Raw genomic sequence first — 23191 nt, forward strand, 5'->3', positions numbered from 1 at the left:
TGTCCCGGCTCTGAGTCCTGACACACAGACGTGCCAGCCTCCGTGAGGTCGGTCAGCTTCACGTCCAAGCCCAGGGGACGTTTGGCAGCGTGCTGTGCTTGGTCACACGCCCCCACAGATGCCTCTTTCGCTCATGAGTGTCTGGCCTTGGAGATTCTCCCGTGGCCTTAAAGGAATGAGATGTACTTGACCTCTCCATCCACAGACACCCTTCAGGGATGCTCTGGGTCTCCTGACTCATCCAGAAGAGAGCTCTTGGCCCCTCTCTGGTCAGCACCTCTCTCCAAAGCCCTGTGGAATATGAGGGGGAGCCGCCAGGGTGGTGGGAGGAGAGGTGTCTCGCTTCGCCCTCACCCCAGACTGATTGCTGGTGACCCATCGTCCAAACCAACACACCCACGAACAGCTTGTGGCCAGGTGTGGAGGGAGGGGCACCTCAAACCCTGGGGGTGCGGCGGGCATCGCGCAGCTCAGCTGCTCAGAGGGCGGTGACCCATCCCCCGTGAAATCCAACCGCTCCCCGAAACCCCACAAAATCGCTTTAGGAGTGGGCCGCCTGCCCCGAGGAGGTGGCGTTCGGCTGGCCCCGGCTCCCCGGCTCCGGCCCGAGGGAGCCCGCGTCCTGGCAGGGTCCCGGAGTCGGCCCGGCTCCAGGGCGCACGAGGGAGGCGCGACGCGACTTCGGGCCCAACCACCGGGGCCCCGAGGCCCCGCACGTGCGTGCGAGGGGCTGCAGGCCGCGAGGTTCCCCCCAACCCCGGGCGGCGCCTGGGGCCGCGCGGAGGGCGGACCGGGTCCGCGAGCGCAGGCTCTGGGTGTCCCGCGTTTGGCCTCAAACACGTTGGCTCTCTGGCAAACCGCCGTGTCCACCTGCCTGCTCGCAGTGGCGCGGCCCCCCCGCTCGCCCGCCAGCCGGGGCTCCGACCGGGACCCCACCCCCGACGCCGCGGAGCCCGCGAGCCGACCCGGCCCCGCCCCCGCCCGGGCAGCTTTACGGCGGAGGTCGCGCCGCGACGAGGGCAGCCGTAAAGCGCCCCCGCCCGCGCCCCGCGCCCCCCGCCCCCCCCCCCAGACGGAGCTGCTTCCGCGCGCCGCCGGCCCACACAATGGCCGGTTTCGAGCCGCGGGTCGAGTACCTGGAGAGCTTCCGCTGCCCACTCGGGGGCCTGGCGGCGGGCAAGCCCCGCGTGCTGTGCCACGGGGCCGAGATCTTCGTGTCCACCGGGAGCGAGCTCGTCTACGTCTACGACCAGGAGGGGAGGCTGCTGACCGTGAGCCCCGGGCGGGGGCCCCCGGGAAGGAGAATGCGGGCGGGGAGGGGTCGGGCCCCTGGAGCCCCCGGGGGGCGGGGGGACGGGGGACAGACCACCCCGGTCGAGGGGTCGGGGCGAGGAGACTTGAGGGGCGTTCTGGTTCTTTGGGAGGAGCTCGTTTAAAGACTGGGTGCCGTGCTCTGCCTCCCCTCCGTCCTTCACGCGGCTGGCCTGACGCTGTCTTGTCCCCGATGTCCAGGCTGTGTACAGGTTCCCTGGCCAGGTGTGGCACCTGGAGCTCCGGGCCCTCGGCAGGCTGCTCTACGTCCTGTGCGCCCAGAAAGGCATCTACTGCTTGTCGTTGGACCAGGCGAGCAGGTGACGGGGACAGTGGGCAGCAACGCGTGGGGGAGGCTGCCTCGGCCTCCGGGGCACTCCTCATTGGCCCTGGCCACCCCACCCTGTCTCCTCAAACACTGCCCCTGTGCGACCTAGACGCGCAGCGGGGCCTGGATCAGGGTCACAGTGAGCACGCACCAGCCCTCCCCTGGGGGCCCTGGAGGGCTGGTGGGCTCAGGGCCCAGCTGTGAAGTCTGGGGTGTCCCCAGCCCCCAGCATGTGCAGCAGGCTCCTGCCCAAGGAGCATCCTTAGTAAATGGGGCTCAGGCTGCAGAGTGTGCAGCCTGCGGCAGGACCCTGTCCTCGCTGGCGTGGCACACCTTTTAGGCGGGTCTCTGCAGTTAGCCGTCACAGCAAAGCACCCTGAACCCTGAGGCAGTCAAGGGGGCCGATATTGAGGAGCTGGGCCCCTCCCGATGCTCCAGGGCAGAGGCTAGACACGGGCCCACGTTCCCTACTGGCTCAGGACTTAAGAAGGTAGGGGGTGGGATTCACAGGCTAGACTTCGGGGGTCTTACAGTTCTGCACTGATGAGGGTTTTCCTCCTGAACCCGTTTCTGGAAGCCTGGATACATCCTGCTGTGTGTGTGTGTCCCGGGGTGACTGGTGCTGATGACAGCGGTCTGCGGGCCGATGAGAGGTCAGGTGACAGGCCATCTGCTCCCGGGTGGGCCTTCCCCACACTGCTGAGGGGCCGTAATGGGCACCGAGGTCACTCCCTGGGAAGACCCCAGGCCCAGTGTGCTCAGCGGCGCGTCGCTGGGAAGAGAGCTTATGCATGCTCTGACCCACCGTTGCTTGGTTCTTGAAGGTCTGTGAACCAAGGTGATGGGGATGACAGGGACAGCGAGGACAGTGAGGACGGCGAGCCCCCTTGCGCTGTGATCCCCGTGCACCCAGATGCCTGCCTGCTCCCGGATGACGCTCTTTGCGCTTTCACTGTGGTTGATGACATGCTTGTCACCCTGGCACAGGGCCCTGCCCGGTGGAAGGTACAGCTGTCTGAGTGCCCCTGTCCAGGGGAGGGCGCCAGACCCAGAGGCCACATTGGCGAGGTGGAGTTGTCCACCTCCAGCCCCCTGGCTGGGGCCCCCGGGGAGCCCGCAGCCCCCCGCATCCTCCCAGTGCTGTGCTGTGCGTCTCCTCCGGGCAGTAGTGCTCTGCAGACCCGTACGCGGGGCTCCAGGGGCTTCTCGCTGGAACAGGCCCTCTTTGGGCTACTCTTTGGAGTTGATGCCTCCCTTCTAGAATCACCAGTGATCCTCTGTGGTCTCCCCGATGGCCAGCTCTGCTGTGTGGTCTTGAAGACCCTGGTCACCTCAAGGTTGTCCCCAGGCGACCCGAAGGCCCTTGTCAAGATCCTCCATCACCTGGAGGAACCCGTCGTTCTCATTGGGGCCTTGAAGACAGAGTCGTTGCCCGAGGACGCAGAGGACACACACCCTGACTGCCTAGTGGCACTTGGTCACGGTGGCCGGATCCTGGCCATTAAGGCCAGCTGGGACAAGGCAGGGACTCTGGTCCCAGAGCTGCAAGAGTACCAGCTGCCGGGGCCTGTGCTCTGTGCGGTCTGTGGCGGGGGGGGCTGTGTGTACCATAGCACCCCCTCGGAGCTCTGTGTCGTGGACCTGGCTCGGGGACGTGCCCCCGAGGGGGGCCCGGGAGGCCTGCCGTCTCTGCTGTGTCCAGCTGGTTTAGGCATCTGCAGCGTCGTCACCCTCTCTGTGTCCTCCGAGGTGCCCGAAGGTACAAGCTGCCATTCAAACCGGAGATGCCCCAGCGTGTCGTGGTGGGGGTGGAACTTTCCGTGGGGCTGTCTTCTCAGCTGTGAACTGGCCCATGCTCGTCTCCCTGCTATGTTCCCGTCTTTTGCAAACCTGACGGGCAGACTTCTCCCCAGCTGCTGTAGGCTGGCACTTGTCTCGGGGTCCGGGGGTGCCTGATGGTGTGTGTCCCATGTGGGTAGGGGCGGGGGCTGCCCCTGGGCAGCGCAGGGCAAGGGCATCTCTCCAAGACAGGTCTTCTGTGGTGGGGAGTCCCGGGAGATTCAGGTGGGTTCCGGCCAAGCCCTGGCGTGTTTCTGAAGGCTAGGGAACGCTTGCCCCGCTTCCCCTGCGGCCTGCCCCCTGGGCCCCTCTGCGCCGGAGCTGCGCGCTGGATGTGGCTTCCCAGGACGGCACCGGGGAAGGTGGTAGCTGTGTTTGCCCAGGGCTGTGGGGCGAGGACAGAGCCACTCTCCCCCGGCACACGTTCTCGAGGAGATGGCCCACGGGGCGGTACTCATCGCGGAGGAAGCGCTCCGAGGGGACAAGGCCAGTGTCTGTGCCGCAGGGAAGGACGGCCGCGAGTATGGCGGTGCCAGGCTGCAGCCCGGCCTGCGCATGCTACGTGCCTCGCTCTTCGGCTGCCCCACCTCGGCCTGGGGCTTGGGGCCTCAGTGGCAGTGGGCATGGAAGACAAGCAGACAGTTGCAGGAGGTGGAGCCCAGGGGAGGGAAGGGGACAGAAGATGCTAGAGAGCCCCCAGGCTACCGGAAAGGCGTGGTGAGTGTAGAGCTCTTCTCTGCAGACCACAGGGGCCCGTTGAAGGTCCAGCTGCACCTGGCTGATTCAGGGGCCCACGTGGGTCCTTGCTTGGCCCCGTTTAGACCCCTTCCCCACATGGCTCTAAGCTGCTCTGTGTGCCAGCGTTCTCCCCCAGGAGGGCCCTTCAGAACGTGTGATGAGATGGACGTGGGCACAGACTCTGCCCGGGCCCTGGTGCGCGTCCGGGGCTCCACAGCTCCGTCTCCGGGACCCGCTCTTTCTCACCTGGGTGCGGGCCTGCCGACGACCTCTGTCCTGTGCCTCCAGCAGCTTGCCCCTCCCCGCCCGTTGACCGGGCCCCATGGGTGTGCATCTTCAGGTGGTGCCAGGCTCCTGGCCCTGTCCGCCAGGGGCCGCCTGATGACCTGCAGCCTGGACCTGCGCTCTGAGGTGCCGTGCCCCACCAGAGCTGCTATGGCTGATACTGGCCAAAAGATTAAGGAATTGCTTTCTGGAATCGGCACCGTCTCTGAGAGGTGAGCAGCTGCGCTGCCGGCGGCTCAGGTAGAGGCCAGTGCTGCGTCCGCGGGGGTGGCGTCCTGGGTGGTGATGTCGGCCCAGGCCTCTGACCCCAGGGACAGCCCCAGATGCCACGTTGCATGGCAGCAGGTGAAAGGGACGTGCCCCGTTTCCTAGACCCCACCCACACCTTTCCCTGCCCGTGCTGGCTCCTCGGCCCTCCCCCAGGGCACCCCGCTCCTCAGGGGCCTCTGCCTTCCTGTCTCGGCAAAGGCCCCAGCGGCCTTTTCCTCTGACCCGTTCAGAGAAACGGGGCTCCCCTCAGTCCTCACCTTTCTGTGCGGCGCGGAGTGACAGTCTGTAGGCCCTGGCGCCCTGTGGTTTAGGGCCGTTTCCGAAGTGCCTGCTGTCCTCTGGGCCGTCACGTGTGGCCGCGGCGGAGCAAAGGGGCCCACTCCGAACACGGCTGGGAAGGCGCAGCCGCCCCTGGGCCCACGTGGCCCTGATGAGGTTGGCGGCGGCCGGGAGCCCGGTGAGCGAGGCCAGGCCTGCTGAGTGTGGGCTCTATTGGCTCCATCCTCTGCCCTCCGTGGTCTTGCTGCCTGAGAGCAGGGGTTGGGTCAGACGGCTGGGGGCCCCTTCGGAAGGGCTGTGGCATGGGCGGGACCGGAGCGCTGCTCCCCGAGGCAGCGGCTTGCCCCTCACGGGGTGTGTGTCAAGGAGCGAGGTTCTGGTGTCTTCCCGTCCTGGGAGGAGGGGACGAGGGGCCCACCACCACGCCTCCTTCCCCTCCCTCGGGTGCCACGTTTGCTCCTTCCAGAGTGTCTTCTCTGAAGAAGGCAGTTGACCAGCGGAACAAGGCCCTGACGTGCCTCAACGAAGCGATGAACGTGAGCTGCGTCCTGCTGGCCGGCCGGGAGGGCGCCAGGCCCATCTCGTGCACCACCACCACCGCCTGGAGCCGCCTGCAGCCGCAGGACGTGCTGACGGCCACCTGCCGGCTGGAGAACAACAGTGGCCTCAGTCTGGACCGGGGCTGGGCCTTGTGCGTGCAGGTGCTGACCACCCCCGCCTCGGACCCAGACGCGGCTGGCTCGGCCACCACCTACACCATCCCCGTGGACCGGCTGGGCCCTGGCGATCGGCGGGAGGTGACGCTGCCCCTGGGCCCTGGGGAGGATGGCGCCCTGGACCTGCCCCTGACCGTGTCCTGCGCACTACACTACAGCCTCAGGGAGGTTGTGGGCGGGGCCCTCGCCCCCTCGGAGTCTTTCACGGACCCCTCTCTGGATGAGTGCCTCTCTGACGTCTTGCCTGAGCAGGACGGCATCTGCCTGCCCCTGAGCGAGCACACTGTGGACATGCTGCAGTGTCTGCGCTTTCCTGGCCTGGCCACACCCCACACGCAGGCCCCCGGGCTGCTCGGCCCCGTGAGCGACTCTGTGGACACCTTCTTGGGATCTCTCGGGCCACGCAGCGAGCCGGCGGGACCTGCTTCCCTGCGGGCCAAGTTCCTGCCCCCATCGGTGGCCACGATCAAGGTGTCCGCAGAGCTTCTGAGGGCCGCCTTGGGGGACAGTCACGCAGGTTGGTGGTGGTGGCTGGCGTCACGGTGGCCCCAGGGCCTGGGGACACGGAGCTCCTCCCTCTTCTAGGCCCCGCCCGAGCTCACGGCGGCACCCCTGTCCAGCAGGCACGTCCCTGGGCTGTGCCACCCTGCAGTGGCTCCTCGCTGAGAACACGGCCCTGGATGTCGTGCGGGCCCGACGGCTGTCCTCGGTCCAGGGAGTGGCCCCAGATGGCACTGACCTGCACCTTACCATCCGAGAGGCAAGCGGGGGTCCGCCCTCCGGGGAGAGGCTTCTCCGAGCGGCATCCCCAAGCCAGCTGTGTCTCTGGGCTGCTTGAGAGGAATCGGGTCGTCGGTCCCCACCTTGCAGAGGTTTCTGACGTGCGCCGTCTGAGGCCCGGCTGTGCTGAACAGCTTTCCCAGGGCTGTGGGGTCCCGATGGGGACCGGCCTGTCCTTCACGTGCGGGCCCCCACCCCGTGCACAGCTGGCACTCGTGGCCCCAGTGTGGGCCGTAGGGGTGGTCCAGGCGTGGGCTGTCCACGGTGGGGTGGGCACAGAGTCACTTGGCCGTAGAGTGAGTGCCGTGGGTCTCGATTCCAAGGGAACAGGACTCCTGGACACACGTTCCCACGGGCCACTGTTGATTGGCTGGCTGGTCTTTCTGATACAAGTTAACGAGGGGTGGGGAGACCCAGGCCTGGGAGTGGGGGGCCCCAGGGCCTCTTGAGGGCAGGTGGAGCTGCCCTTGGGGTGGGGCAGGGCCGTGCGTGGTCGGTGAGGCTCGTCCTGTGTTGCAGGTGACTGTGACCCACCTGTGCACAGCAGGGCCCATGCAGACCGTGGAGATCCAGGTGGAGAGCTCCTCTCTGTCTAGCTTGTGCAGTGCACACCACGCGGTCATCGGGCGGCTGCAGGTATGTGGGCCTGCTGGGGGGGTGGGCAGTGGTGGGAACACGGGACTGTGGGCGGCGGGGCTGCCTGCATGGGGGTCGCAGGACCACGCCTCCTCCTCTGCTCCCACGTGCTGTGCCTGGGAGCTGTGGGCGCCCGGGAGGCGAGTGGGGGAGCTTGGCTGATTTCCCTTCAGTAGCAGATGCTGCCCCCCGGTGTGCTGGCAGCCCCCGCTGGGCTCCCGTGAGCCCCCTGCCGCTAGCTTAGAGGAGGACGGTGTGTGTGTTCCTGCCGCAGTCAGCTCCACGTCCCCGCACTTGCCTGGCCGAGGAACCCCTTGTGCAGAGAGGCCGTGCGCTGGGGCTGCGTGCGCTGGGCGTGGGTCCCGGGCCGAGGGGCCTGCACTCTGAGCCTCCACATCTCTGCCAGGAGAGCAAGAGTGGCAGCACCCTCCCAGCGCTGCTGGGGGCCCCACCAGGCGTAGGAGGCAGCAGCTACACTGCCGTCTGGGGGCTGTAACTCCTGGGTCTGAGAGGGTCCCCCGTTCCAGGTGAAGGTCTCCCCTGGTGCCCTTGGCCGGGCAGAGCCCAGGCCCCGGGGCTGGCTGGCCCATCTCCTCCCGCCGCTTCCGACTGTGGCCCTGGTGGCCACAGAGGCCTCTGCAGTGGCAGCCCTCAGCCTCACCTGGGAACTTACCAAGGCACGTTCCCAGGCCCCACCCAGACCCTGAGAATCGGAGAACCTGCAGGCCAGGCTTTTAGGCTTTGACGAGGACCTGGGCGCTGCTGGTTTAGACCCACCGGTGCCCCCAGGCAGGTGGGCTCAGGAGTGTAGTTCCGAGTTCCTCAAGCCATCAGAGGAGGCCCTGCCCCACAGGGACGCCCAGCCCCCAGAGTGCGTGCCGTTCCGTGTGCCCAGAGGGGAGCCTCCTAGACCGAGGTCCCCCTGCTCCCTGCCAGGCTGTCTCCAGACCCTGCCGAGCACGAGCATGGCGGTCAGGAGGTGTGGTTGGTGTGATGCTGGGGGAAGGAGCGTGTTGCCTGGACCCCCGGCAGGAGGGGGAGGTCAGTGTCCTGGTGTTGCCATGACAGCCACAGACGGGGCACAAACAGCAAGAATTCAGTGCTGGAGGCCAAGGCCTCTCCCCACGTCACGCAAACGGCTTCTCCCCACGTTTGCATGTAACTGTCCTCTGTGTCCTGATCGCTTGTTATTAGACTTGCCCCCCCCCCTCCCCGAGCAGGAGCTCGTCCGACCTCGCTCATTTGCAGAGACCTCATGTCCGAGTATAGTCCCTGAGCTGCTGGGGGCAGCACTCCCGGGTGAATTTGGCTCCGAACGGGGGGGCTGTAGATGCTCCCTTGAGGGGCATCCTCACGTGGGCTGCACACCCCAGTCTTTCCTCCGTCAGCTGACGCCCTGTTCCCCGTGATGGGAGTGTACCTGAGAACCAGTTTGTATTGTCCTGGCCGCTCAGAGTTCGGGGGACCCTGCCAGATGTGCAGGGCCTACCACAGAGGCCAGTGGGGGCCTTGCTGCCTAATCTTGTCTGGGAGCTAGGATCTGGGCCCCCAGGAGCTGCCTGGGCTTCCCCCGGAACGCGGGACAAGAACCAGCCCCACAGCGGGCTGTGCCGAGGGGATGTGCCAGTGGGGCAGGTTGGGTGGCCCCGTGATGGCCGTAGGCACCAGGCCTGGGACGAAGGATGGGAGATGGGGCGGTGGAAGGTGGCTCTGTGGGGACGAGGGAGGAGGTGGGGGCCAGGAACTTAGGAGAAAGTGACTTCCAAGGCCTCCACTGTCAGGCTGGGGCTGGAGCGGAAGACACAGAGGGGGTGGTACGGTGCTGGAGCCCTGGGCACCGGCTCCAGATGGGGGGGAGCATCCTCTCCAGCCACCTGCCCCTTGTCCGCCCCCGCCCCCAGAGGATGGTTGTGGAGCACGCTGCCCAGAGCTCCAGCCCACCTGACCTCCGTGTGCAGTGTCTCCGCCAGATCCATATCAACCACGAGGTGAGGCCCCTCCAGCTCCCGTCCCCGGGGCCTCCCGCCAGCCTGGCCGGGGAGGACCGTCCCTGGCTGGGATCCTCTGGGAGCACAGGTGTCACCCGGCACAGTGGGGGGCCTGCCCAGTCCTCAGCCCAGAGTCAGGGCAGGGGGCGGGGTGGGTGCGGTTACTTCTGTCTCCGCCTTGCTCCTCTTGCTAGTCCACCTTCACTAGGCCCCTCCTGTCACCTGGGGAGGGGGGCCTGGCTGCACGCCCCCTGCATTCCTAGGTCACCTGCCACATCCCAAGTAGGATTTGTGCATCGTGGGTGTCCCAGCAGGGAGGTGGGGGCTCTGAGCTCTTGCCGCCTGCCCCACCGCAGACACTGCTGCAGGAGGTGCGGGCCCTTCGGGACCGGCTGTGCACGGAGGACGAAGCCAGCTCCTGTGGCACTGCCGAGAGGCTCCTGCAGGTGTACGGGCAGCTCCGGAGCCCCAGCCTCCTCCTGCTGTGACGCCTCGTGGGCCCCGCGCCCGCCCCCGCCACAAGCCAGGCGCCCCCGTGGCTTTACGGAGACACGCCCAGGGCACCAGAGGCTGCTTCCCGCCGCCTGACCCTGGCTGTGGCTGTGGGGTGGGGGAAGGCAGGTGAGCTGGGCCACTGAACGGGACACGGGGCCCGCGACTGCTCCAGGGCGTGTGTAAAGCGCGTCGATCACAGGCGCCCGGGGGACCGGGCTCTGCCCTTGCGGCCCCGTCCGCCCTGGCCCGAGCCGGCCCACAGCGTTCCCCTTCTTTGGACAGCCGCCCACGGCTCCCGCGGCACCTGGTCGAGCTGGGCAGTCTGGCCTGGAGCACTGGGGCTGGATCAGCGGCCTCCCCTCCCCGCAGAAGTCGGGCCGTGGACAAGGTTTCTGGGGTCGGGACTTGCGGGTTTGCGTCTCTGACTGTTGCTGTTCCCACCGCCCCGCTGCCCGCCCACCCACGCCCACCACGCGCAGACCCCTTCGTCCCCCTCGGGGCCCCTCAGCCCTGCGTCTGTGCTGCTGCTGAGGCCACCAGCTGGGACGCCGCTCCCTGTGGCTCCCACCCTCACCCGGTAGGTGCTCCCAGCCGGGGCTGCGCCCAGCGCCCAGCACTGTGCATTGTTTCCAGGGCCCCTCACGGTGGGCTGCAGCCCCCCAGCTGCCTCCCTCCGGTGCTGGCGCAGCTAGCAGTGGGGGGCTGACCCCCGTTCGGACTTGACATGGTGCCGTTGTGCGCGTGCGGGAGGCGCGAGGCTCCTCTGCCGCAGAACAAGTGTGCTCTCGGGCCGAGCTGCCTCGGCTTCTGGGTGTGTGTGTGTTTGGGGTGGCAGCTCTGAGCTGCATTTCTGGGCCCCCCCAGGGGTATGCTCGGATGAACCTTGCCTTGGTCTTTCCGTGGTCGTGGGGGCCGGTAGGGGGTCTCCCAGCACTGGGGCGAAGTGCCCACCTGGCCTGCGGGGCACGCGAGTCCCTCGTCCCCAAGGAGGGAGGGGCCAGTGGGGAGTCCGGGTCCGAGTCGGGAGAGTGGGCGGCCGCCACACAGCTTGCACGCTGGAGATTGGGCGGTGGTGGGCACGGATGCGGGGTGTGGGCCGAGCAGCACTGGAAGCACGTCCCCAGCCCCGGGCTTCACTGCCCCTGGGCCCCACCGTCCCGCTCCCCACACGGGCAGCCTCGCTCCTGCCGACAGGATAACCCTGGAGAGGTGTGAGCACGCGTCCCCCCGGGGCGGAGACACAGCAGTGGGGAGGGGCGCTCCCCCTGCCTGCTGGCAGGAGGCCGCTGGTGGGGCGGGGTGGGGGCAGGGCAGTCACTGGGGGCCCGCCACCTAGTCTCCAGAAAAGGAGACCCATGACCCGGACACCTAAGCAGCTGAGAGGAGATAAAGTGGAATCTTGTGAAACCTCCGTGAATGAGGGGAGACGGGTGGGGGGTAAGGACAAATGGGACACAGGCCGGAGCTTCCCTGGGAGCCTCGTGCTGGGGTGCCCGGTCAGCGCCCCATCGGGGACGGGACGCCACACTGAGCACCAGGGGTCCCTCAGCCAGCCTCTGCTGCGCGTGGCTCACCATCCCCCACACAGCTCCGGCCCGCCAGAGGATGGCCTCCGCGCAGTCCCAGCCTCTCTCCTCCCACCCCAGCTGGCCCCTCTGGGGACCCCTGGGGCACGCCTCCCTGCCTCCACTCCCCTGCTCAGCAAGGGTCTGAGGCCAAGTGCACCCTCTGGCAGAGGTCAGCAGAGGGGAGTCCTCACACTGATGACTGGCGGCAAGCCCTGGGCGGGTGAGCCCCCAACCCTCCCGCCCTGGGCGCCACTAGGGGGCAGCACAGGCTGTGGCTCAGGCAGCCACCTGTCCCCTCTGCAGCCTCTGGGCTCTGGTGTCTGGTCCTCGAAGGGTTAACTAAGCCCCCCTTGACCAGGGGGCCCACTTGGGTCCAGCTCCTCTGTCCTTAAGGTGGGGGTGGGGGGTGGGCAGTGAGGTCAGGAGCAGGCGCGGCTGAGGAGGGTGCTGGGGGGAGGGGGGGGGTCCCTTCCTCCCCACTCTGATTGGGCACATCCGCTCTGCACTCCCTTCCTCGCACGCTCTTCCCAAAGCGCCCCAGTCCCGGCTGGACCACGCTGGCTGGCTGGACTCACTGGAGGGGGTTTTCAGGCCCCAGGCACGGGGAGGGATTTGGGCTTAGGGACCGGGCATCTGGTCTCATCCTCCCTTCAGGCCCTAGGCCACATGGCCGTGTCCTGACCCCTCCCCCAGCCCCCAGGTTCCACGTCTCCCACTCGGCTCTCTGATGGCCTGGGTCACCCAGCCCAGCCAAGAGGCACTGGCCTGGGTGGGGGTCTTTGGGGGCTGGGAGTGCCTGGATGCCAGCTGGTGGACCACAGACCTTATCTTGGCATCCAGCCTGCTTGGGGCAAGGTGGGTGGGGGCTCTCCGGGGTCTGCGGCTGGGGGGGTGAGAGCCACGCGTGGGGTGGGAGTGGGAGACCTGGAGCCTCCTGTCTGGGCTGAGAGGGGCCTTCTCCCCGGGGTTGGCCACTCACACCGTGTTTGGGAGGGGTGGGGTCGCTTTCGCCTCAGGTGCGCGGGGGATTCCCTAAGACCCTGCCCCTGGGGAGGAGAGCCATGGGGGGTACGTCACCCCCAGACCCTGTGAGCGGCTCCCCCCACCCCAGTTCCGCTCGGTCTCCGGGAGCAGCTGTGTGGCGCCCGCACAGGGCGGGGGCGGGGCCCAGGGGGTGCCGGGGTGCCCCTGCCCAGGAAGGGACGGGGTGGGGCGGGGGTGTCCGCCCGCTGGACCCGCCTCCCGGCCACGCTCGCCTGCGCTGGGTGTCCTGCGCTGAGGGATGGGGAGGTGGAGGGCCACGGCCGGGACCCCCGGGGCAGAGGCGCTGGCCCTCCCCGCGCGAGCGGCGCCACGGAGCCCGCCAGCCGCTGCGTCACAGACACGGTTTAATGGGGGGACGGGCGCGCCACCCGCTCAGTACTCCCAGAGCGCGACCCCGGCCGGCGTGTCCGCGTCCGCGCGCAGCAGCCCGGAGGCGCCTCCGCGCAGGTACTTGCCGCTCCCCGCGCGGATGGCCAGGCGTCCGCGCTCGCGGAACTCGAAGAGGAAGTCCTCGGCGCGCTCGCCGTCGCTGCACACGCTGCCGTGGCTGCCGGTGTTCCAGAACCCGCCGCCGCGGCCTGGGGGCGGGCCGGGGTCGGCGGGGGGCCGCCCGGCCCCCCAGGCCCCCCGCCCCGCGCTCCCCTCCGCGCAGAAGCCCCCTGCCCTGCGCCCCGCACTCCCGTCCGCACCTCGGATTTGGTAGGCGCCGTCGCTGAAGCTCAGATGGAAGACCTCGTAGACGGAGCGGTTGGTGTCCAGCTGGTTGGAGCCACGGCGGTGGCAGATGAAGCCGTCCAGGCCCCGCAGCACGAGGATGGGCCGGTTGATGAGCTTGAGAGTGAACTCCTCGTCCTCACCTGGCGGGGCGTAGGGGCTGAGGGGCCGCTGCCTGCCCACTGCCTTCTGGTGCCTTCCGGGGATGGGTGGGGCCCGGGGGCAGAGGGGGCCCATATCTGCCCTTGCCGTGGCCTCCTGTGACCTTGGCAAGAGGCCTGCTGCCACCAAGCCCCAGGTTCCCCAAATATACAGTGGAGACAAGCAAGTTCTGGGCTGTGACTGCTCCTTGATGTCCACAGTGATTATCTTGACCAGCAAGTGTGACTCATGCCAAGGGCCACCTGGGCAGTTGTACAGGGAGGAGGGGCTGATTCTTAGGTGACAGGGGTCTGTGGGCAGAGGGCCCGGCCCCAGTTCCCTGGAACTGGTGAGGAGTGCTCACCCACAAAGTCGCTGGTGGCCGCCAGCTGTCCATTCTTCTTCATGCACACATAGCGCCCGTTACTGGCCTTGAGGGCCACCCGCCGGCCACGCCACTCCACCTCAAACATGGTGTTGGCAGAACTGGGAAGGTCAGGGTAAAGTCCCCTCAGAGCAGCAAGACGTGGGGGAGCTCAGGGTCAGGCTTTCTCATCTCCCTCAGGCCCAGCACCAACCCCCAGGGGGAGAAGTGGGTACCTGCCTTCCACTGACACACCCACCACCATTAAGAGCCGCCCCTCACCCCAGTGGGCATTCTTTCTTGGCTGGGCTGCTACAGTGGTCCTCATGGTGGAGGTGCTGGTGCAGATGGAGGTGGTGATGAGGTGGCGGTGGTGGTGGTCGTGGAGGTGATGGTGGTGATGGTGGAGATGGAGGAGGAGGCATGGAGGTGGTGATCATGGTGGTGATGGTGAGCATGGTGGTGATGGTGGAAGTGGTGGAGGAGGCAGGGAGGTGGTGATCGTGGTGGTGATGGTGAGCATGGTGGTGATGGTGGAGATGGAGGAGGCATGGAGGTGGTGATCGTGGTGGTGATGGTGGAGATGGAGGAGGCAGGGAGGTGGTGATCGTGGTGGTGATGGTGAGCATGGTGATGATGGTGGAGATGGAGGAGGCATGGAGGTGGTGATCGTGGTGGTGATGGTGGAGATGGAGGAGGCAGGGAGGTGGTGATCGTGGTGGTGATGGTGAGCATGGTGGTGATGGTGGAGATGGTGGAGGAGGCATGGGGGTGGTGATGGAGATGGGGATGGTGCACTCACACCTGTGTGGCTGTGGCATGGATGCCCCCATGGTTGACGAGGGTCCAGTAGCCCCCGGTGCTGGAATAGAAGGTGCACTTCTTTGTCTCCTGGTCAATTTGCATCAGGAAGGTCTCATGATGCAGTTCTTCGTCTTGGTTGGCTGAGACGTTGACCCCTGGAGGGAGGATATGGGAAGCCCCTCGCGCCTCTCCCTGGGTGGGGGGTGGGGAGCAGAAAGATGGGGAAAAGCATGCTCTTGGGAAAATCCTGAAGGCAGAGGGGTTCTCATCTAGAACCCTTTGGAGTTAAGATTTGGAAGGCACTTCTCAGAGGGTAGGAGGCGGTGCCCATGGCCACGTGGGAACACTGCAGACCCCTACATCCAGTTCCCTAAAGTTCCTTGGCCTAGCTCCTACCACAGCCCCAGGAGCCAGACCTTCCGTGCCAGCAAATCCCTTGCCTCTGCTAATCATCAGGTAATCTGCTTGCTGCTGCCCTTTCGACCCAGGACTTACACCAGCCTCTATTTATAACTTAATCCTAAACCACTGGGTGGGCACAGTGGGGTCCTTCTTCTTCCCCAAGCCATGGCCCAGGGCACAGCTGGGGCCTGGGGTCCAATCCTGGGCACAGAGTAGAGGCCGATCCACTGTTCCCTCCCCAGCCCCCTTTTCACGTGTGTGGTCTCCTGGGAGTCCTGAGGGAGGGCAAGGCTGTCTGGGGCTCTGCCTGGGGTTCCTGGAAGGGGGGAACTGGGGGCATCCATGCCCAGGGTGGGGAGCAGGGGGCAGGCACTGGCATCTCTCTAGTATCTTCCCATAAACCACGCTCCTGTTTCCAGTGATGTGGCAGATCACGGAGCTCCCCGAAGAGGCCAGGCTCCAGCATGTCCAGCTGGTGGAGCGGGAGGAAATGGGGGCCTGAGGGTCGGGGCCAGATCCTGTCCAGCCCCGTCCCCAGGAAGGTAGGGTGGGCACCAGGAGGGCCTATGCTGGAGAGGGTGAAACCTGCCGTCCTTTACCAGCTCCCAAGGCTGCTCCCTCCAAAGCTGCCCAGATAGGGATCTGTGTCCCTTCTTGCATAAATCCCCACCATCCCCGCCGTCCCGTCGGCAGCACTGAACTAAGTGAGCACCTGATGCTTCGGGCATGTGATCAGTTAACAACTCAGACAACAAAGACAGTTTGTCCAATGCCCGTGGGTGCCGTGGGCCTTGACTGGGATGGCTCGTGGAGAAGGTGACACAAACAGACCAAGGAGGTGGGAGACCCGTCCCCGCAGGTGCTGAGGGCAGGAGGAGGAGAGGGCTCCCGAGTCAGGCTACACACCTGCACCGCGGCCCCTCTGAGGCCGACCCCACCGGCATCCCCAGCATCGCCCCTCACACGCCCTCCAGACAGACTGCGGCCAAGGGGCTTCCAACTCACGCAGCTGGAATAGCAGAGCCATCCTGTGACCACGAGGCCACCAGCCCGAGGTCAGAGCTGTCCCCCGTGAGCAGCTCCACAAGGAGGAGAGAGTGAAGGGTTTGAAGACGCCACTGAGCCAGCGATGGTGTCCTGCCTGGGACCCCACCACCCCCGTGCCTCCAGACTTCGTTTATGTGAGGTGACGTCCTCGTGGCTTGAGCCACTGGGGACCGTTCTGTGAGCTCCACTGTGTCACTGAAGGCCAGCCAGGGTGCTCCCAGACACCCCATGCGGAAGAAGACAGGTTTGGGGGCTGCCTGGCCAGCAAAATTATTGGGATCAAGGCACCAGCACTCGGCAGAACCCGCAGCTCCAGCTGCCTCCTCCCCTGGACTGACAGGGACATCCTGTCACATCCTGCTTCCTCAACCACTTGCTGCCCAGTCAACACTGAACCTCTGGGGGCAGGTCCCATGCCCTAGGGTTATTGCAAAGGAAGTGAGCAGGCGAATGTGGGGTCCCTCTGGCTTCTACAGGGGAAGGCAGATCCCGTCCTTTGTCGGGGATGCCCCCGTGACAGTCAGATGCAGGGGGTCCAGGGAAGGAAGAAGAGTACGTACGGGGCCGTCCCTCACCCGTCCCACCAGCACGGTCTCTGTCACCCCTACCAGCGGCACCGCAGCCTTGCTCGCCACCCGAGCCCGTCCAAGCGCCCTTGTGTCCAGCACCTCCCCTGCCTCACAGAGGACGCGGTTCACACAGTGGACAAACCAACCATGGGGGCTTCCCACAGGCCAGACTGCAGGGCCCGTGCCGGGAAGGACAGGGCTGATTGTCCGTCGTGCCGCAGGACCTGGCCACGTTCCAGAGCGGCGTGCAGGAGGTGTTTGTGGAGTGCCCATCGCGGTGCACAACTGGCCTTGGGAACCCGGACTCCAGGCGGGGCAGGGGTCCCTCCGGAGTGCTCGCGGCTGGGCCTCGGCCAGCGGGACTGGAGGGTGGCAGTGAGCCAGGTCAGGGCGTGCCTGGCCACTCCTGGGGGCACAGACCCAGGAGCCCAAGTAGGAGGCAGTGGCAACTGCTGGCCTGGGCCCGGCTAGGGGCCACTCTGGGACCTCAGCTTCGTCTCCGGGAAGCAGGCATTGCCCGGGTTCACCTCACAGACGTGTGATCGCATGTGCAAAGGCCCACTGGTCACACCAGGCAGGTGGCCAATGCTCCAGGATTGACGGGGAGCCAGGCTGCACCCACCCGGCAGAGACCGTGCCTTCCACCAAGAAGCCCGGGCCCCGGGGGAGGCCCCCAGACTGGAGGGACCCCAAGGTCCCTCCACATGCCACTCCTGGGTTGGATGAGGATCCCCACTGGTGAGGCACGGGCAGTGGGCACAAGGGCCCTGCCCACTGATGGCTCCTTGTCCTGTCCTTGGCCCCTCCCCCATTTCCTGTAGAGCTCAGAAAACGGAGCAGTAGAAGAGAAGGGGAGGGGCAGGGAGTGGGGGGCCAGCCCAGCGTGGGCGGGACCTGCCCTCCTGCCCCTCACGGCCGCGGGCCTGGGCGCGGCTGTCCAGCGCACCGTGGGCTCAGTGGTCCTGAGAAGGACCCCTCCTCCTGACTCTGAAGCCAGCAGCCCTCTGCCACTCCCCCAGGCGAGCGCCCGGACCGAGGTCGGCGTGGCCGGCCCCCCGCGCCCACGTTACCTTGCCGCACGGACACGTAGCGGTGGTTGGCGGCCACCAGGACCACCTGCGGGTGACTCTCCTCCAGGTCGAAGAGCTCGTCCTTGCCCGGCCGCGCGCTGCGGCCCGCCCTGAGCGTGCCGGCGGGCCCCCCGGGCGCCAGGTAGCGGCCGTCGCGGTCCTTGAAGGCCAGCTTGCCCGCCTTGACCCCGAGCGTGTAGCGGGCGTGGGGCTCGGGCCCCCCCACGAGGCGGCCGTCGCTGCGCAGATAGCGGCCGTCACAGGCCCGGAGGCAGTACTGCCCGTCCTGGAAGGTGAGGGTGACGAGCGCGCCCACGCCCCAGGGCGTGTCGCTGTCGGCCGCCATCTCGTCCTCCTGCGGGCTCAGGTGCACGTAACGCCGGCGGCTCACGCTCAACAGGTGCGCCTGCGGGTGGATGGCCAGGTGGACGGTCCACAGCTCGGCCGGGGAGATGGCCGTGGCGAAGCAGGACAGCCGGTCCTCGGTGCCGCCGAAGAAGCGGCCGTGCGGCTCGGACTGCAGCGCCCAGCGCCCGTCGGCCTGCGGCAGCACCAGGAAGCGGCAGTCAGGGCCCGGCCGCTCCGCCTCGCAGGCCACGCGCCCGTCCTCCTGCGCGGACAGGTAGCGGCCCAGGTGGCGGCTGCGGAGCAGCACGGCGGCGCCCTGCCCCGGGTCGGGCTCCAGCACCCACGTCTGCTTCCTCTTGAGGCTGGGTGCCGAGGCGTTGACCTTGAAGCCGAAGCTCTCGGCCGTCAGGTAGCGGTCAGCGTCGTTGACGAGGCCAAACTGGATCTTCAGCACCTGGTGCAGGCCGTTGGTGGGCATCCTCAGGGCCGGCCCAGCGCCCCACGAGGGGCCTGGGAGGCTCTCTCCGCGTGCTCACGGCCCCCGAGGTCCCCCAGAGGCCCGGCCGGCGTCATGGACCTGCTGCCCTCTGACCAGTGGCTGCAGGCCCGCGGGCGGCGGAGGGCGGGCGGGGGGCGGATCAGGGCTGTGCCGGCTTAGGGACAGCGGCTGCCTTGTGTTACCCCAGCTTGGATTTCAGCCACTCGTGGACTGCCCCAGCGGCCGGAGCCCCAGGGCCTGCAGGGGTGGAGAGCTCCGCCTGCCGCGGGCTGACCACCTCCCCGTACTCACTGGCGGCTGCCCAGGCCTACAGCCCAAGCCCCGGGCCCCGCCTCCTGGCCCCTGCGCCTCTTGGGCTTTCTCCTGGTTGTCCCCCGCGTCAGGGCCCCCAGACCCACTGCACAGACTCACCAGCCCAGCCCGGCTCCTTCCCAATGTAGAGAAAGCTGCCTGGTGGAAAACTCAGCGAGGCCGCAACCCGATCGCAGCCCTCCACCCTCAGCGGCCGCCAGATCCTCGGCCAGATCCAGTTACTGCTTCTCTGATTCCTGGTGCCAGGAGCCCGGCAAGGTCCCCCAACTCAGGCAGCCCAGAGCTGGAGTCCCATACCGTCCCGCTCGGCTGCAGCCTGCAGCCCTGGGCCCGACACCTCCCCCAGGGTGGCCTGGGCTAGGAACGTGGCAGCCAGGGGTCGCGGTGCCAGGGAGCGTCTAGGTGTGCCCAGACGCCCCCATCCTGGCGCCCGTGGTACCCTGGCCCGAGCCAGGGTCGCACTCACATCAGGCCAGGCGGCCTGGCTCTGTGGGACCGGGAGAGGGCCCCTGGACCGCCTGGAGGACCACGTAGCTGGAAAGTGACACGAGAGTGTGGGCAGGGGCCATCCTGAAGGCGGCGGGCTGTCGGACCCAGGGTCAGAGGACCGGGCCTCGGGCTGAGCCCTGTGCCGTAAGCACCTCAAGGAGCCCACGAGGCTGCTCCCCCTTCCTGGGTGAGCTAGGGTGAAGCCAGCCTTGCTGCGTGGGCCCCGGGACCCCTAACTGCTGTTCATGTTCCTGGGGCGACTGGCCTGACTTGCAACGTCTTTACAGGGTCTGGTCCAGGGGGTTTGTGGGGCAGAGCCCTCTCAGCAGAGGGATGTGGCCAGCAGGCTAGGAGAGGCTGGAAGCTGGCCAACCCTGACCCCAGCACCTCCCAGCCCCCGCCACTGGGACCACCGGGCTAGACTCCCTCCCCGCTGAGCCCAAGGGGGCCGTCTTCGGGGACCCGCAAGGGGCCTGCTCAGCCGCACCCTGCCCGTCTGTCTCCTGCACCTGCCTCAGGGGCTGGGAGCCAAGTAGTGAAACCAGAGCTGCCCGGCCTGGGCCTGGGCCAGCCTCGGTGTCCTCTTCCTCATCGCAGCGTGTGACCCTCAGGCTTCCCTCGGGGAATGGGCTCGGGGCCCGGGCATTTCCAGCCACAGCCTCGTGGCCCTTGATGCCGCAGGCAGCTCCGCTCCGCCCCTCTGGAGGCCGTGACAGGGCCCCATGCTGTGGGGGTCCAGCCGAGTGCAAGGGCCTTGGGCTGGGCATGTGCAGGCCCCGGGGGTGGGCAGGGCAGACAAGATCAGGAGTCCTTCCTCCATTCTCTGAGCCCTGGGCAGCAGCCCTGCCAGGCACAGGGAGACACTGAGGGCCGGAGGGGGATTCTGGGAGACACACCTGGGCACCGGTCCCCCCAACAGCACAGTGTGTGCTGCGGGGTGGTCAGTGGGGCTGGTCCAGCGCTCCCCGACAGCTAGCACTGCCCATCTCTGTGACCCCCACACGTTGATGGGGCATCGAGTGTGTGCCCCGCTGGGCTGCGTGCCAGGCGCCCACTGGCAGGGAGATGTGGTCTGGGGTAGCACCCCCTCCCCACGGAGGATGCCCTTATTAGATCCTCCAAGTCCCAGGGGCCCAGGCCGAGCCTCGATGCCAGGCACATGCCCCTGGTTTGGGGGTATGAGCCACGATGCTGACAGCTGTTTCTCGCTAGATCTCACTCTGCCACCTCCCAGGGTTGCAGGAACACCCACGGAGCAGGTGCTCAGTGGCACTGCTCAGTTCCTCGTGCACGGGGGGTCTGCGGGACAGCTGTGCCCACGGTCCCCCCAACTCCCACCCAGGCTCCGAAGGAGCCCGGGATGCCCGATTGGCGTGAAGGCCTCATTAGCACGGACTGGCACCAGCAGGGTGCTCATGGGCATCCCGTGCCCAGTGGGAGGAAGCCCAGCTGCCAGGCGCTAAGTGGGCCTGGCTCCAGGAAGTCTCTTGCTGGCAGAGCCAGAAGTGGCTGTGATCTCTCGGTTCTGGGCAGGCCTGGTGTGGGGCTGCCTGGCACTGACTCGCAGTGTGAGCTGAGGGGGGAGCCTCTCAGGCCCCAAGGGACTCTGAGAGGTGGGCCTCCCAGCCCAGGCTTCCTTGGAGGGAGGGGGGTTGCATGGATTGCCCCCCACACCTCCCAGGACCCAAGCCCTGAGCCCGATGCCTGCTAGGGGCCACGTCTGGATCCCCGGTAAGGCCCTGGCGCACAGCAGGTACTAGGAACGTCCGGTGTGATGCACTGAGCCTCTGCAGGGAGGTGAGGCAGAGTGCATGCTGCTGTGGGCGTGCGTGTGAAGGTGCACACGGGCGGGGCAGGGCAGAGGGAGCGTGGTCAGTGGCTGGACCGGCCCTGGTCCTGGAAAAGCTTCCCTGGTTCCCAGCCCTAACGTGCTCATGGCCACCCAGCATGGCGGTCAGGTTGTGTACAGCACAAGGGAACCGTGTCAGGGGCTACTTGTGAGAGCCTGTGGCGGGCTGTGTCCTCAGGGACACACGTGTCCCCTGCCCGAGGGGGTCCACACGGCCACCCACAAGGGGCTCACGAGGCCTACGGCCCGTCCAGGATGCCCTCGGGGGCATCCAGAGTCACCTGGCCCACTCACCTCTGGACCTGCCCTCCTGGGGGACGGAGTGTGTACCTGTGTGTGTGCATCACCCTGGGCCGTCGTCTGCCACCACTGGACAAGGCCTGAGGACAGGTGTCAGGCTGCCTGACGCACCCACTTCAACATGCGTAACTTTCCCTCCTGGGCACTGAGAGGCCATCCGGGTGAGCAGCACCTCTGGACCCCCACTTCGGGGAGTGGCCAGCCGCCGATGGACCCAGCTGTCTGGAGCTGGGCCTGGAAGGCAAGGGTCGCTCCAGCTCTCGGAAGCTCCCAGCAGCCAAGGGTGGGGCAGATCCTTGGCCTCCCGCCTGTTTTAGTGAGGTCCAGGCTGAGGTCAGGAGCAGAGAGGGCCCTGAAGCCCCCAGCCCCCCGGCATCTGCCCTGGAGCTCTCAGGAAACTGTTCCTTCCCTGGGATGCTGGGGGATGGGCGGGCCTGGCCACTTGCAGCCCCCCCCCCCCGGCCCCGGCCAGGCCCCTGGGGGGGCTACCAGGGAAAGGACTCCCAGTCCTGCATATCTAGACCGCTGGCCTTGGATGCTACGCCCAGCCTGGCCTCCTGCCCAGCACGCTGCGTGCTGCCATGGCGACTGGCGCGTGTACCAGGCTGGATGCCCGAGCACCACGGCTGCTGGTGGTGTGAGCTGGCATGGGCCCCACGTGCGTGCCGGCTGGGGGAGGGAGTGGCTCCCCACTCGGGCTGGCCTGGCAATGGCCCAGGACGGAGGGACCCCCCTGGGGCCACACCTGTCCCAGACCCAGGTCCTGGCCCCCTGCTTGAGCAATGCCCGCTGTGCCCCTCCTTCCCCACAGGCCAGCGAGTCTCTGGGAATTACTCCACACAGAGGAAACCCCCAAGGCCCCGCCCCACTTTCCTGTCCCCCTCGGCCCCAGGCACTGTGCCCTCCCAGGGCCAGGCCACTCTGGCCGGCCCCCTTCTGGGCCTCTGCCCCCAGGGCGAGGCCAGGGCTTTCCTGCGGGCCCAGGCACTGCTGGGCCTGGCCCCAAGGCCCTGATTCCCCTGCTCCCAGGCCCAGCGTCGGTTCCTGGGGCCCAGCTTGGCCAGCGCCCAGGGCCCAGCCTCCTGCATTGTTCCTGAAAACAGGCCCAGGGCTTGGCTGCCTCATGATTTTTTCATGGCGGAGCTCGGCCACTCTGAAGTTCCACTTACATGGGCAGGCGGGGCCTGGGTTGGTTTACTGGAGGTTTGCAGGCGGTTTAGGGTGACAGGCCCCCTTCTGCAAGGCAGGAGGGAGAGGGCAGTGTTGGAGTGAAGAGTGTGGGGAGGCGGCTCCGCATCTCACACCGCCTGCTTCCCATGAAAATGCACCCACCCCCTCTCCCCTTCCCCACCATCCGGATCCCCCAAGACCCCTCCCTTCCCTCACCATCCCCAGCCCCACTCCCATCCCCCACCCCTCCTGAAGGCAGGACAGCTCATGAAATACTGGTTTTCGTGGACTCCCCTCCTGCGTGGCCCTCCCCCGTGCCCTTGAAGGGAAGCTGCTGGCTGGGAGGGGAAGCCCCTCCCAGTGCGGTCGTCCAACACCCAAACCCCAGGACCTTTGCATATTTCTAGAACAAGAGGGGAGCATTCACAAGAATGTGTCAGAGTAAGTCCCTGGCAGCACGGGGCTCAGAAGCCGGACCAGATCAACTCCAAGAAACTAGATGGCTGTTTACTGTCCACCTGGGCTTCAAGACACACCCAGCGCGGACAGTCGGGAGCCCCACCTCTGCAGGTCACCGGGGCCGCCTCTGCGCACCCCAGCCTTCCCGTGCAACCGTGCACACACGTGCACCGCAGCTGTGCGCAGGGGCGCAGCCCGGCACGACGGAACCAGACCCCTCACGCCAACCATCACGGGCACATACTAAGTACCTACTGTGTGCCTGAAACCTCGCTAGAGATCCAAAAGGGACTTCTGGGACAAAACAGGAATGGAGCGTTTCCTCGTCCTACAGCGGAAAAGGCTGTGCATGTGCTCACCTTCCTTTGTTGGACGGC

General features: G+C 67.1%; 2 protein-coding genes across 6 annotated transcripts; one reads left to right on the forward strand and one right to left on the reverse strand.

Annotated features, from left to right (window-relative positions):
- The first annotated feature begins 1045 nt into the window (after nt 1-1045).
- FAAP100 (FA core complex associated protein 100) lies at nt 1046-13319 on the forward strand. Of its 5 annotated transcripts, XR_014140331.1 has the most exons (10): nt 1046-1271; nt 1513-1631; nt 2464-3398; nt 4557-4713; nt 5517-6283; nt 6387-6526; nt 7066-7182; nt 9084-9170; nt 9434-9791; nt 12981-13319. XR_014140331.1 is itself a non-coding variant. In XM_081804251.1 (9 exons), the coding sequence occupies exons 1-9, from the start codon at nt 1107-1109 to the stop codon at nt 9656-9658; spliced, it is 2712 nt and encodes a 903-aa protein (XP_081660377.1). In that variant the 5' UTR covers nt 1046-1106; the 3' UTR covers nt 9659-13319. The 5 variants fall into 5 exon arrangements, 4 of the variants coding, with proteins under 4 accessions (XP_081660377.1, XP_030894787.2, XP_081660378.1 ...); XM_081804251.1 differs by having other exon boundaries at nt 9434-13319; XM_031038927.2 differs by having other exon boundaries at nt 9527-13319.
- FSCN2 (fascin actin-bundling protein 2, retinal) lies at nt 12605-22514 on the reverse strand. Its single transcript, XM_081804253.1, has 4 exons — nt 17389-22514; nt 14299-14455; nt 13480-13618; nt 12605-13180 (listed from the first exon to the last, which is right to left on the reverse strand). Exons 1-4 carry the CDS (start codon nt 18212-18214, stop codon nt 12650-12652), a joined length of 1653 nt encoding a protein of 550 aa, XP_081660379.1. The 5' UTR covers nt 18215-22514; the 3' UTR covers nt 12605-12649.
- Nucleotides 22515-23191: the final 677 nt, after the last annotated feature.

This window comes from Leptonychotes weddellii, chromosome 15, assembly GCF_054177405.1.
Source record: "Leptonychotes weddellii isolate Sample4059 chromosome 15, ASM5417740v2, whole genome shotgun sequence".
Classification (NCBI taxonomy): Eukaryota; Metazoa; Chordata; class Mammalia; order Carnivora; family Phocidae; genus Leptonychotes; species Leptonychotes weddellii.